The 12,673-nt window shown below is 42.4% G+C and overlaps 1 protein-coding gene across 2 annotated transcripts; it reads left to right on the plus strand.

Annotated features, from left to right (window-relative positions):
* The first annotated feature begins 649 nt into the window (after positions 1–649).
* proser2 (proline and serine rich 2) lies at positions 650–9,544 on the plus strand. Of its 2 annotated transcripts, XM_006780960.3 has the most exons (5): positions 650–781; positions 2,880–2,993; positions 6,416–6,686; positions 6,823–7,236; positions 7,453–9,544. In XM_006780960.3, the coding sequence occupies exons 2-5, from the start codon at positions 2,928–2,930 to the stop codon at positions 8,289–8,291; spliced, it is 1,590 nt and encodes a 529-aa protein (XP_006781023.1). In that variant the 5' UTR covers positions 650–781; positions 2,880–2,927; the 3' UTR covers positions 8,292–9,544. The 2 variants fall into 2 exon arrangements, with proteins under 2 accessions (XP_006781023.1, XP_035764542.1); XM_035908649.2 differs by having other exon boundaries at positions 6,823–9,544.
* Positions 9,545–12,673: the final 3,129 nt, after the last annotated feature.

The raw sequence follows: 12,673 nt of genomic DNA on the forward strand, positions 1-12,673 counted from the left end.
CTCTGGCATTTTGTGTTTGAGTTGATTTTTTTTTTTTTTTTTCGTTTATTTTCTTAGTGCTCCTTTCTGTGTTGGTATCAACCAGTCTATATAGAGTTGGGGGGGAAAATCCGGGTACTCAAAACCTGAGTAATCTGCAAGTTACAGTTACTCAGTGAGCAGCACAGCGAGTCCCGTCGGTGACGTCATATTACGTTTTATGACTGTGGAGCTAAATTTAAGTATTTTACACACAATTTGGATTCTTTAGTGTAAAACGGCAACACATTCTCCGGAGGAGTCAGTTAATATGTCACTCTGTAACTGTGTAATATGGAGATATGATGTAGATATATAAAGATGCAGATTCAGGGAGCTGGCTGATCTATATTTGATGTAAACTGTTTCTATTGTTCTTCTATTGTCCCAAAAGAATGACAGGAATGTGATGCGTTCAGTTACATGTCAAAACTAAACGAAACGAAACAAAGCGCACATGTCCTACTGCTTCTGAACCCATCCCTATGATACTCTGAGGTGTGTGTGTGGGGGGGTGTAATATATTTCCACTGTGTCACACACACCTGAATAAACGACACACACACCCTTCTGGGGGTGGAGTTTCCCCCGTGTTTTTAAGTAATGCGTAACGAGCCGAATGGTGTCATTACGCACACGGAGCTCGGACTATCGTTTCCAGCCAGATTAGAGGCTGATGTTGCTGCCTTCTTTGTGAAGGAGGAAAGTCATCTGTCCAGTTTCTGGTTTGAACTTCAGGATGATTAGTGCGAGGATTTTATGGGTAAGTTTCACTTTCCTGCATTTCACTGCATTTTGTTTTGTTTTTGGGTTTTTTTGTTTGTTTGTTTTTTGTCCAGGTGTAAAATGGAAAAGAACGTTTTCTAAGGCAAATTTATTTTTCAGTGATGGTCTGATAGATGTTTAAGGTTAAAATGCAATACACTGAAAACATTTCAGAATATATGGACAGACTTTCCTATGAGAATGAGAGACACATGTAAAGCCTGATTTATCAGTTTGTGATGATCTCGTGAAAACTGAAAGGATTGACTGTTAATAATCATTTCCATGAGCAGGGATGTGTGCATAAAAGTATGTATTATTCATTATCCTTTAAAGGAGAAGTTAAGTTCATGAGTAATTAAAAATGTGCTGTATTTCAAATGTTGAAAGCAAAGATCATTTACAGCATGTCAGTGTAAAAAAAACCCATTAAAAATAGTTGTTTACATCAATTTATCAATAATCATGAAGAAATGTAAATAAACCAAAGAAAATCTAAAGATTCTTAAATATAATGGACTCAGGAGAAATATTAATATTGATAACAGAGGAATGAGTGCGCATAACTGCCTGGGTTTGGTTTCATTCATAACTGTGCAGTAACACTCCTCTGTTTCATCATCGATTCAGCATTTAACACCTACAGGTCCTGAGCCAGAGCAACCCAGCTGCTCCCTAACTGTGACCGTGAAATTATTCTAGATTAGAAGGAATTAGAAGGATACATATTTTATCTAATCAAAAAAAAGAAGAAAATTTTATATATCTTTTATAAAATAGCAATAATAGCTTAACAGTGGTGGAAAGAGAACAGTCTGGATTCAAGTAGTCAAGACTTAAACAGAAGTACCATTGCAGTGTTCAGTTTTTAATTTTTTATCTAAGGTTTTTGGCAGTTAACCCAACAATGATATTCAGAATGAGCCTGTGCCTCAAGATTGAACACTTTCAATCTGAGTTATGTTGATTTGGGGGTTTTCTTTACACAACTTGGAGATAAATTGGTTCATAATTGATCTCCACACCTCCAGATCCGGTTTAGCTGTGTGACAGGTAACAAAGTGTTGTGCTTGTTGTACTAAACCTATTGCCCTGCTGAGCTGTGACTGAGGACCCACGTGAACCCGGGCTGGTTTCAGACCCAGATTCATTCACTGTGACCGCCTCATCTATACTTAGATTTTTCTTGGCCCTCCGGCCACTTCCTCATTTCTGTCTTTTCAAACTCATCAAGCAGCATTTCTCTTTGTTCTTGTCATGAGCGCGGCATCAAGCAGGAATGTGTCGGCCGAGAAGCTCGTTGGTTTCGGCTCTGTGATCCTGTTCTGCAGCTTCCTGCTCTCGGTTAACTGGTCCATCAGGTGCTGTGGACTAAATTTACCCTTGTGCTCCGTTACGTTCCTGAAGGAAACACTGTACATTTATCCGACAGGTTTTTAACGTTGTTGAAGATTAATCCAGCTCTTTATGACCTTGCAACAACAAAACTGCTGCTTTCTGCAACTGCTGCCAACTATTTGAAACATCTGTAACCTGTAAAGTGAAGGCTTTACAACTAAATTTACAAACGCAAGCATAATTTATTCATCTTAATATAGTTTTGTCTCGCAGTCTTTAAATCTTACATTTTATTGCTTTTTTATTGGGCCAAATGTAAATCTACTACAAACTTAATGTAGAAATCTTGCAAATAAAGCATGTAATAACAAAACCAGGTGGCTGAAAGATATTTTTATTGATTATACAGCAGCAGTAGCACCTAAGAAGTTGCTAGTAATTTTAAAACCTCCTTTCTTGGTTTGAGGCCAAAATATGTAAACATGTCCAATATTTCACAAAAAAATCCAAACATGTACCCCCCCCCCAAAAAAAGCACAACCCTTGAGATGTATCTATGTCAAGCCAACTGCACTATCAATACTCTTTCATTCTAGAGCAGCTGTTTTAGCTCCTCCCCTTTAAGCCAACTTCATTCTGATTGGCTGCAGCTCATACTGCTGATATCACATGGAGCCAGGGGCAGAAAAAACAGCTTGACACTGAGCCTTCAGTGCAGTCTAAAGCCTGAGCTGACATGCTCTCCTCTGTGTCTGCAGACTCTCATTCAGATGCAGATTAGATGATTCTACAGAGCAGAACCAGACATGGACTTCCGTCTGCAAGAAAAATCTCACCTCTACTACAAGGTCAACGGGAGCTCCAGACCAGGCGTGAGTACTCAAAAACCACTCTGGTTTACTCACAGCTGAGTTTTTTGTTGCTTCTCTGTAATTTAGCACACATTCTTATGAGCAAACCCACAGAGGAAACAGGCTGAAACTAAACAGATTTGTGTTTTTGTTTTTTTGTTTTTTTTTAATTAAAGCAATCGTAATAACTTTGTTACCACAAGAGAAGTCAGGGAGGGGGGGGGGGGGGGGGGGGGGAAAGTCCCCTTAGAGTTTTTAATCTGTCAAATCCACTAAAACCTGGTGACATGAAACAACAGTTTTTTTTATCTTAAAGAAGAATCGGTCCATTGAGTAGTTCAGTTGTGTCCATGGGGCAATAGTCCCCTGTGCCAGCCTTCAGCATAAGGGTAACCTGCTCGACCAGAAGAGGTCTTACTGTCTGGGGGTTTTTTTTTTAGTATTTTGCTCCTGAACAACTAACAGAGGAACAAAAGAGCATGGCTTTGCAGCCAAGTTGAATTGAAATAAAATTGCAGGTCACTCTGATCTTGGCTGTTATTTCTGCACAGGGACAGATGTAGATGTCTGATGTTCTCTTAGGGAATCAGCAATATCAGTCTTTCTGTTGGTAAAACAGTCATTTTGGAGCTATTTTTCAACTACAAAAGACCACCAGCCTTTAGAAAAAGCTGCTAATTGGCTCCTGCACGAGTATTCCCCTGTGTGGTCAATAGCGGGTCACATCATGGCAGAGAAAAGAGCAGTCCTGTTCTTTTTGTCCTATTAACCACAGCAAACAGACTCTGCGTATCAGGTGAACACCCGATTGTTCAATTTGCATTTTCACGCTGGATAAGGCCTCGACACCGTGTTTACACAACGCAGCCAGTCATCTCAGAAGCTAGGAAACTACACCTGCCTAACAACATAATCCCTTCACATGCCTCAGGGATGAGATTCATTATCAGCACATGACACAGCCGAACCGGTTAAGCTGCAGTTTTTTAGGTCCTGAGCTGCTTTGCTACAATGGACGACTTTCACGGCAGCTGAAACCGGCAGATCTGCGTCTTTGTCTCTGATTAGTTTCACGAGGGTGTTGCTGCAGGTGTCTTTGTCTTTGCAGGTGTCTCGGTAATCTGGTCGTGGCACTTTTCATTTCAGCAGCAACACCATACTGACATTTCAACTGCAGCCTGAAGGTCATTACCTTCACAGAGAACAAATATGGTGTAAAAGTCCTGCTTTCCACTTTTCAGAGCAGTGGTACTCACGTGTAAGTCCTGGGTCATGAATCCCAGTTCAGTAATTAAGATGTCTCAATTCAGATTTTTTTGTGTTTGAGTTTTCTTTGCGAAGTCAAGTTTGTAGAAACACTGAACATTTGAACCAGCGAAAGTCACAGGTGACACGCACAAAAATCAGTTTTATTGAAGAACTTTGAAAGAAAATAGAGTTTAGACTCTTTCATAGAGTTGCCCCGGCCAGCTGTAATTTAAAATGATAACGAACCACTTTGTTCACATAACAAGGCTTTTTTCTTCTTCATGGCCAACTCTATTTATTTTTAAGTCCATTACACATTGTGTCAGGGGATCCCCTAAAGCCATGTGGTTTCAGGACCACAGAAAGGCCTCACCAAAATCAGCGGCCACTGAATGCTGTCACTGGATACCCTGCTGTGGTGGTTCTGAGTATGTGGAGGTGAAGAGGAAGAGGTGAGGGAGCCATCCAGCAGAAGAGAGGGAGGGAGAAGGAGAGGGAGAGGGAGGGCCAGCTGAGCCAGAAACAGGGTGGGAAAAGAAGTCTGGAGGAACAAACAAGTCTGTGTTCCCTCTACACATGCCTACTGTGTGAGAGTCATACGTGGAACGTTCGCACCCATATATGTGGAGCTCAGTGATGAGGAGACATAAGCAGCACCACAGCAGGCCTTTTTTGTCTTGTTTTGCATTAAGAACAACAATCAGTCTTTTTTTCAGTATGTTTCAGTCATAAACAGGAAAATGGGGAGATGTAGCGACTGTGAGGTCACAGGCAGGTTTGAGAAATTCTGCGAAACCCTCAAGTCAAGCCTTTTTGCCATTGTTGCACACCTGGGAGCATATTTGGATAATCCACCTTTCTGACTCTTCTGATTCTTGGAAACTAGAGCGGAGTACATATAAAAGTCAGCCTGCTGGTTGCAGGAAAGAACTCAGTTTTAAGACCCTTTTTTTTTTTTAAAAAATTGTATTTTTAGAGACACATTCAACTTTGATATCTTCAAAACTGAACACATGCCTAGATTTAAACTTACCGTAAATGGAAAAAGAGCTGCTGTGCTAGTGCCAAACTAAACAAAGTGGAGGTATTTTCTGCAGAGAAGAGGAATTAAAGCAATACTGAATATGTGTGTGTGCATGAGCGGCAGGCAGAAAGAACAAGGTGGATAAATTTAAATACCCGAGGGTCAACCATCCGCAGCAACGGACAGTGCACAGGAGAGGTGAAGAAGAGAGTGCAGGCCGAGTGGATTGGTGAAGACAAGTGTGACAGAATTATTAGCGAGAGTGAACAGGAAGGTTTAACACATGGTAGTGCGACCTGTAATGTTTGGTTTGGAGACAGTGCACTAACAAAATGACAGGTGGTGTCTGGCAATCCCGCCTCCTCAATTTCTGCCATGAAGCCAAGATGACTGCTGAAAAAAAATCAGCAAATGTATTCTTTTCATTGGTCAGCAGGGGGCGACTTCTCTGGCAGTACAAATGTTCCAGTGTTATAGCAGTCAGTGGGAAAATGACTCTCAGCTCTCTTGCCCTTTGACCTCAGTAAAATGATATCCTGATAGCTTTACTAGCTCAGTCACTAGTTTGAGATAATATTAAATAAATCCTGAAATCCAGTTAGTAAATTATTGTCATTATTAGAGTAACACTTCATAAATAGATCTGCAGTGAATCTATGTAAAGGCTATGGCGTAGCTCATGCACGTGGCCAACACCATTACCTGCATTTATCTATGTGTAGTCGCTTGCAAGCACATGGGGTGCAGATACATTTTTACAGAAGCACAGGTCAGGTGACGGGGAATCAGTAACATTTATCACTGAATCATGAAGAATAAAAAAGGATGATTCAGCATATACTCGCTTGTTCTATTTCAAAATGTTTCAAAATGTCAAAATCTTTGTTCGTACTTTGTATGTACTTTCACATACAGGAAGTACACAAATATTTTTGCACACTAAAACAAACAAGAACAATAAAAATGGTGTTTAAAGTGTTTAAATCAGAAACCCAGAGTGCCTCCCTCTTAAGCGGCAACCCTCGAATCTTCCTCTCCCTTTGTAAATAGTGGAGAAACTTCTCTCTGTGTGTGCTACAATGATTCACAGTAACCTGACTCTTTAAACTTTGAGGCAAAAATGTTAAGGAACAAAGAAGACATAGCAGAAATGTTTTATATCTCTTCACAGGATGATCAAGACCTGAGTCAGGAGGAGCAGGACTGCATCCAGTTCTTTGAGAAAACCATAGATTCGCTGGAGGCGAGTTTAGAGGAGGACGACTGGAAGCTTGTGCGAGCAAGACCCTTTGAAAGCGCCACTCAAGAGGTCACTAGACCTGTGGCTATGAGCACCAACCCCTACACTACTAACCCCAAAGATCACGATATTATTGACTTGGTCCACAAGGAAGCAGATTCGGTGCACTCTAAAGAGCCGATCTTCAGTCCCAACCATCGAGGTAGCGTACAGCAGTTGGCGTTTGTGTTCGGGGTAGTCAATTTAAAATTGTTTATGTAGATGAAGCAGATTATTAAATTACATCTCTAAACTACTAAATCATGGTGACTGAAACTTCTTCAATTTGTTTCTACCAGGCTTTCAGACTATGGTGCCACCCCCTGAAAGCCACTTTGAGACAAAGCCAAGGCACAATCCGATGGACAGCTTGCCTTCAGAGTACAACCCTCCCCTCCCGAGTGGCATGTCCGGGAAGACGGACACTTCCTACCACCCGGCAGGCAGTGTCCCCACCCCTGTGCTGATTGCCAAGAAGATAGCTGAGAACCAGTCCGGAGGAACAGCTAACTTCCTTCCTTCACTCCACCACCTCAGCGTGGATGAAAAGCCAAGCACAGATCATCCAGTGAAGCAGGGTCCTCCTACATCTGCCAAGCCTACGCACTACCCTGACAACATCAACATGATCGTTGGCAACAAGGACCGTCAAAACCAGCCACCACCTAATGTGAGCATCCAGGAGAGACAGGCGCATATGCTGGCAAACCTAGGTACGAATCAACCTCTGCTGCAGGACGATTCTCTACACATTGTAGGGAAGAAGCCTCGAAATGTTCCTACTCGCAGCATTTCCTTCAGTGACCCCACACCAGACAAATCTAGAATGGAGGCCCTGTCTAAGCTAGGGCTAACCAGAAATCGAGCTATGTCTGGGGGTATGCCTCTCCAAATCACCCCTAACATTACCCCACTGGTTCCTCTTACAGGTGGCGGCAGCAGTCCCACACCACTGGAGGCTCATCATCCAACAACAACTGAAACTGGGCCCAAATCGCCCGAAGCCCATGTCACTACCCCACCTCAGAGCCTGATTCATGCTGACAGGAAACCCGAGGTTCAGAGGACATCTTCCTCTAGGAGCAATGACGACAGAAACCCCCAACCAAGCCTGTTGCCTCCAGCTGCTGCACAGAGCAGCTCCTATCCACCTCCTGTGGAAAACAAAGTGTCCATCCCCCAGCAGCCATCTGAGGTGACCTTGTTGGCACTTAACAGCTACGGAGGAAAATCCATCGTGGTCCACCCTTCTGTTGGCTCCAAGAGTGAACCTGCACCCTCAACAACAAGCCATGAACCCAGAACCCACGCTTCTGCACTCTCCAACCCCAGTGATCCCAACACCTACGGGGGAAAGAGCAAAGTCATGACCCCTAGTTCCCTATCTGGCTCCAGGACTGAGCTTCCCGACATCCTTAGCTCACACATGGACAGGGGTCAAACCTTGCCCTACAAATCAGAGCTGCTGCAGCCCGAGCACAACAGCTACGGAGGAAAGAGCCGAAACTTCAACCCGGCCACCGGCTTATATCGCACTTCAGAAAACCAAGCAAGGGGTTCCAAACCTCCAGCCCCAACACCGGCCCCGAGACCTCCTCGGCACATTGTTCCCCAGAAACCTGCGACGTCCTTGTCCACAGACAACAGGCGAAGATCCAACTCGATGTTCCGTCCCCAAGGCATCACGGTGCAGTTTTCTGGTCGAGGGGAGATGAACGAATCACGCAGAGAGGCACTGAGGAAACTGGGGTTGCTGAAAAAGTCTTGATGAACTCTTGTTTGTTTTCTGGATTTATCCTCAGTTTTTACCTGCTGGTGGAGGTTGTTTCGTTATAGCTCCCTCTATTGAGTGGAGGGATAAAGACAGACTTTTACAGATTTACAGATAGACAGGGCAGCTGAGCTAAACTGCTTTAAATCTCTCCAAAAAGTTTGGAAAAAAACATTTATTTAGCTTCCTGTCTCAGCTTTGTTTGTGACACGAGTCCGATTGTGAATGAGTTTTTTAGCCTTTTTACCAAAAGCATTAGTTTAATCTGGAGGCTCTCAAGCCTCTTTGGATTTAAGGTTGGATAGATTTTCACTGGGATTTTTTTTTCTGTTTAAATCTTGGATTCTCAGACTGTGAAGTCTTTATCACCTCTGTTACACGGGAGCCTTTTTTCTTGTTTTCACTGGTTTTCTTTACTGACTTTGGACATTTTTTCTAGTCAGTGGTATGTTAGTGTGTATTTGTTTTTCCAGTTAAAAGCACTTTTTCTTTTTTAAAAAAAACTTCTAATATAATCAACACTAAAGAGCAAAAAGGGATCTTATGTATGGGACTAACAAAGAAAAGACGCTGTTTCCTTGAAGATGAGGAGCCGAGCCGAGCAGGGGGATATTTTTACTCCAATGAACAAACCTCCCACACCAAACCACAGACTGGTGGTCTGGGTTTGAGGGCAGGACTTTTACTTTTTTACTACACAGAGGGAATACTTTAAAAACTGCTCTTTAGGGATGGGTGTGCACATAGCATTGGACAAAACACGAGCACTAAAACCACACAGTCTAGAAATACATCCTCGATATGTTGTTTCTGACATTTGAAAATGTGTTATTTAACTCTGTGTGTGTGTGTGTGTGTGTGTGTGTGTGTGCGCGCTTGTGTGTGTGCGTGCGCATGTGTTTATCAAGACTCCGGCCTCTGTAGTTTACCTACAGTAACTTTTGAAGTATATATTTTATAAACTTATGTTTACAGACTCCGGTTCTCTGTAGTTCAGCTACAGTCATGTTGAAGTATCTAATGGTGCATACCTGCAGTATGGAGCTACTTTATGAGGAAATGTTCCTGTGAAGTAGTCACGTCTGCACAGATTAGGGATAAAAAGTGCCTCTTGTGTGGTTAAAGGGAAGCTGAGCGGCCGTGTGAAAGTTGCTGCTATAACTGAACAGCCTGGTGTTCTTTCTTATTGTTGAAATATCCACATTATAAACTGTACATAGTCCATCTGCTCGAATATTTGCACCCATTAAACTGAACAATCTTACATCTGTCTGCATGTTTTGTCTGTTTTGTCCTGATTAACTGGGGAATGACTGGGTAGTGTCAGCTGAGAGATTTGAGGGTTGTACTTTTTTTTTTTTTTTTATAATTTTACCCATCAAAGCTGCACAGCCTCTTTGAAACCATAGAACAAGACTCAAAGGTGCCTCATTTGCACTTGTAGCCAACATGGAAGCCATATTGGTACAGCATGTCTACTAGAGCAGGAAATCTTGAAAATTTTCCAGCTTTTAAGTTGTTAACATGAGCTTAACTCCTCGTTTTCTTTCCTTAGATGTTAATTTGCAGGACTGTGCAGCGTCCATGATTCAGAGCCTTCTTTAGCAGCAATTGAAGTAAATGTGTGACTGTATGTATGACTTTATCAGCCTCTCACATGGCTGTGGAGGAATATTTGCCCTTTCTTCTTTATAGCATTGCTTCAGGTCATTGAGGTTTGCAACATTTGTTTATCCACATCTCTGAAGGTCACACCACAGCATTTAATCAGGTTCAGCTCTGGATTGACCATTGTAGCACTGTGAATCTTTTTTTCTCTCTTCTGTAGATTTCCTGCTGTTTTGGAAGTTTTTATGATGTCACAGAGATGGATATCCCTAATGTGGTCATCTCAGACACACAGGCCCCACCTCTCTGTAGTTTTAAAACTTTCTATTGTGAGGGTCAGCCAATCAGAGAGCTGGTGATGTATTACATCTAAAAACTTTGGATTGCTCCTTTTTATAGTGCAATGCAGCAGCCCCTCCCTGTTCATGTTTTATTGTGGAAGGACTTTCTGACCCATTTTCCACGTTTCACACTGGGCTGCTTGTGTTTTAAACAGCAGCAACACTAAAGAAGCTGTCTGGACTGCGGACTCTTACATAAGCCTTTGACACAGAGGCTTTCATTCCTGAGGTGTGTGTGTGAGAGAGAGAGAGAGAGAGAGAGAGAGAGAGAGAGAGAGAGAGAGAGAGAGAGAGAGAGAGAGAGAGAGAGAGAGAGAGAATCTGCAGCATCAGTGGCAGCGCCCAGGATGACTGATGTTCTGCCTTTATTGCCATTGTTTCTCTTAATGAGCATGCTCGCTCATCTCTGTGGGCGCTGTGTTCATATTTAACTTTAACAGATTTATTGTGCACGTTCTCCAGTCAGGTTGAGCTGAATGAACATTAACAAACGCGACATTTATGCCCGCCACGGATCTGACCTCGGCACTGCATCACATAGGAAAACAACCCTAAACAACCGGTGTTTGTTCCCTCTGCAAACACCGGACCGCTGGAAGCACCGAAGAAACAGATGATCAGACTTTTTAAAAAATGGACACTTGTGTAACTGAAAAAAGTAACTAAGCCTTTAAGATGAATACTCCCCTCTTGATTCCCCCTGCTTGCAGAAGAAATCTGACAAATTTAAAGACACAGTTGTTTAATTTAATGTGAAAACTGTGAGAAAGAAAACAGTCTGCTCACTGGAAATGCCATCACCAGGTTTTCTGTTGGCCCTGGGTCAGCCAAATAGTCATACTGATTCCTGTCTGCCTCCAAACATCACATTTCCATCTCCACTCTGGAAACAGAATCAGACTGAATCTCAGTTGTGATAATCAAAATGAGGCTTTCTATGATCCATCTGTTTTCTAGTTTTATTGCACACACACATGAAAATAAACCTGAGACAAATACAAATCACTGACAGCTAAGTGGAAAAATGTGGACCACCGTATGTCACCACATGTTTGACTCGTATCAGTTACAGAGTGGTGACCTGTTCAGAGTGTATCCTGGAATAGCTGGCTGTGGTCTCCTATTATACTCAAAGAAAGCACCAAAGGTGTTACCTGGCCTCCAAACTCCAACTCACCTGACCCCCAGAGGTATAGGTTGGTGGATTACCCCATGGCCCTTTAACCGGTTAATCCGGCCATGGTTTCCAGCACTCCACATATGTAATGTTTAGAGGAGGGCGTGGGCGGGAAAAGAGGAAATACCCACTCTCGCTGCCTTGTAATTAGACCTCAACAAACAGGCGCACCCTTGCATGCCTCAAACACACGACTGACCTCATTCAGAGAGACGACTTTGTGCTTTTATTGTGGTAAATTTTATTTGTCATGAGCTGAGACAAAGCTTTAGCAGGCAGCTGTTTCTTGCTTTTTCCTTGCTGTAAAAGAATATCAGCTTGGACAGGGACAAACTTGAGTTATGGGTAATCTTTACTATAGCAAAGACACAGAGCTGCTGCAGAAAATGTTCATGTAGCAGCATACAGAGGATATATTTATATATCTAGAGGCTTAACAAGTTATATTTATCTATTATAGTCACGTCATCACTAAGGAAGACTCTCAGGCACACGGTTATCTTGGAAAAACTTTTGTCACGTTATACAAGTCACAAATCAAAGCAAGCTGGATGTTAGCAAACTTTAAAAAAAACATCATCTTCAAACTGGGTAGAAGTGGAAGAACTGCTGAATATGTACACTCAGGTGTCCACCACTGAGCAGGTCACTCAATCCTGACAAGTCTGAACGCAGCAGAGATCAAAAAGTGTCCGACAGTGCGAGAGCTGGAGATTTCTCAGCAGAGCAGCAAAAGCACTGACCTGACACCGCTGTCACGTCTGCAGGGGGGGCATGAGTAAGCTGAGCATGAAGAGGACACGGGTATCTGCCTCTACATAAATATAACTTTAAATTGTCTGTGTCCATTTCTGAGCATTAATCTTCACTTTTTGTTAGTTTCACCAAACTAGGCTGAGAGATTTTTTTAAAGATTCCCGCATCCCTAAAAACCCACTTTCTTCTGATTGGTTAACATCTGGAAGAAAATACTTTAACATCATGAATTCAAAATGTGGTCATTCTTCAGATGGACACTTTCTGTGATATACTCACTGAATAACTGCTCACTGAAGCATGCAGTGGATACAATGGTATCCTCTGTTAACTGTCCACACTGTCAATAAATAGCACATTTTTGAAAAAAAAAATAATGAAGACAGTTGTGTTAAGGTATTTCGTTTAGGAATAGAGACCTTTGTAACGTCTTCTTATCCTCCATCTTAAATCTCCGGTCCCAATGTCTGGTGTTCACATTAAACAAGAAAAATAAA

Source organism: Neolamprologus brichardi, chromosome 17 (assembly GCF_056152115.1).
Source record: "Neolamprologus brichardi isolate AB-2024 chromosome 17, ASM5615211v1, whole genome shotgun sequence".
Classification (NCBI taxonomy): domain Eukaryota; kingdom Metazoa; phylum Chordata; class Actinopteri; order Cichliformes; family Cichlidae; genus Neolamprologus; species Neolamprologus brichardi.

Bases quoted from the DNA above. Each gene is read 5' to 3' on its own strand.
- proser2 (XM_035908649.2), top strand. From the start codon at position 2,928: ATGGACTTCCGTCTGCAAGAAAAATCTCACCTCTACTACAAGGTCAAC. The intron at 2,994-6,415 runs GTGAGTACTCAA...ATCTCTTCACAG, and splicing joins ACGGGAGCTCCAGACCAGGC to GATGATCAAGACCTGAGTCA. The intron at 6,687-6,822 runs GTAGCGTACAGC...TGTTTCTACCAG, and splicing joins CTTCAGTCCCAACCATCGAG to GCTTTCAGACTATGGTGCCA.